The 815-nt window shown below is 43.8% G+C and overlaps 1 protein-coding gene across 1 annotated transcript in view; it reads right to left on the bottom strand.

Annotated features, from left to right (window-relative positions):
* The window catches only part of LOC109953033 (ras-related protein Rab-27B-like), a 3,706-nt gene that overhangs the window by 332 nt on the left and 2,559 nt on the right, over window positions 1-815 (bottom strand). The window contains exons 3-5 of the mRNA XM_020588377.1: window positions 804-810; window positions 564-687; window positions 3-123 (exon numbers count right to left, since the gene is read on the bottom strand). Coding sequence (XP_020444033.1) covers window positions 3-123; window positions 564-687; window positions 804-810 — 252 coding nt within the window. The remainder of the gene's footprint in view (window positions 1-2; window positions 124-563; window positions 688-803; window positions 811-815) is intronic.

Here is an 815-nt window from a genome sequence, read left to right as displayed (position 1 = left end):
GCTGCAGAGCTGCAGCCCCCGTATGTGTTCTGCTCCATCCTCTTCATCACCAGGTCCAACAGGGTGATCACAGCCCGGTCCACGTCAACACCTGTCACTGCACTGGTCTCAATGTAGGGGATGCTGAGGAGAATGGATAGAGAAGTCTTTTAGGCAGTGGAGGAAGCAGCTGTTACTTAGGTAAAAGTACTAACACCAGGCTGTAAAAATATTCCATTACAAATAAAAATCTCACACTGAAAATGTTTCTTAAGTTAAAGTAACACAACACAAAAAAGCCCTGTGGCTGTAATACTATTATGTATCATTTGATTATTATAACTCATGCTTAAGTAATCAACAGATCCAGGAGCAAGCTCAGTGTGGCAGGGATGAAAACAAATCAACAGCAGCACCCTGTGGTCAACTGGTGACCCGAGCAAACCTAATTCAGGGTTCCTGCAGCGTTCATCAAAGTAAATGGAAGACTTTCAGTTAGTACCATAATGAATTTTAATTTCAGTCAGAGAATGAAGAAGAGCCAGTGGAGACAATAAGGCAGAAAATTATTTGTAATGCCTCACCTGTATCTGTCTGCCAGATCTCTGGCTTGTCTGGTGTGAACCTCCCTCACATCTTGGAGGTCTGCCTTGGTGCCCACCAACACAATATCTGGGCTATCACAGTATGCATTGGCTTGTAGTTGACCTGGGCCAACACAGAAGAAGTCATTCAAACCCCATGTAATGCAAATAGACATACATTAGTAGCAACAGCAGAGAAGACACTGAGCTTAAGGAGCACTGAGATGAGATGGAACATACTCATCCAGTTCC

Source organism: Monopterus albus, unplaced genomic scaffold (assembly GCF_001952655.1).
Source record: "Monopterus albus unplaced genomic scaffold, M_albus_1.0 scaffold535.1, whole genome shotgun sequence".
Taxonomy (NCBI): Eukaryota; Metazoa; Chordata; class Actinopteri; order Synbranchiformes; family Synbranchidae; genus Monopterus; species Monopterus albus.
This window is presented reverse-complemented; position numbering and strand designations above follow the sequence as displayed.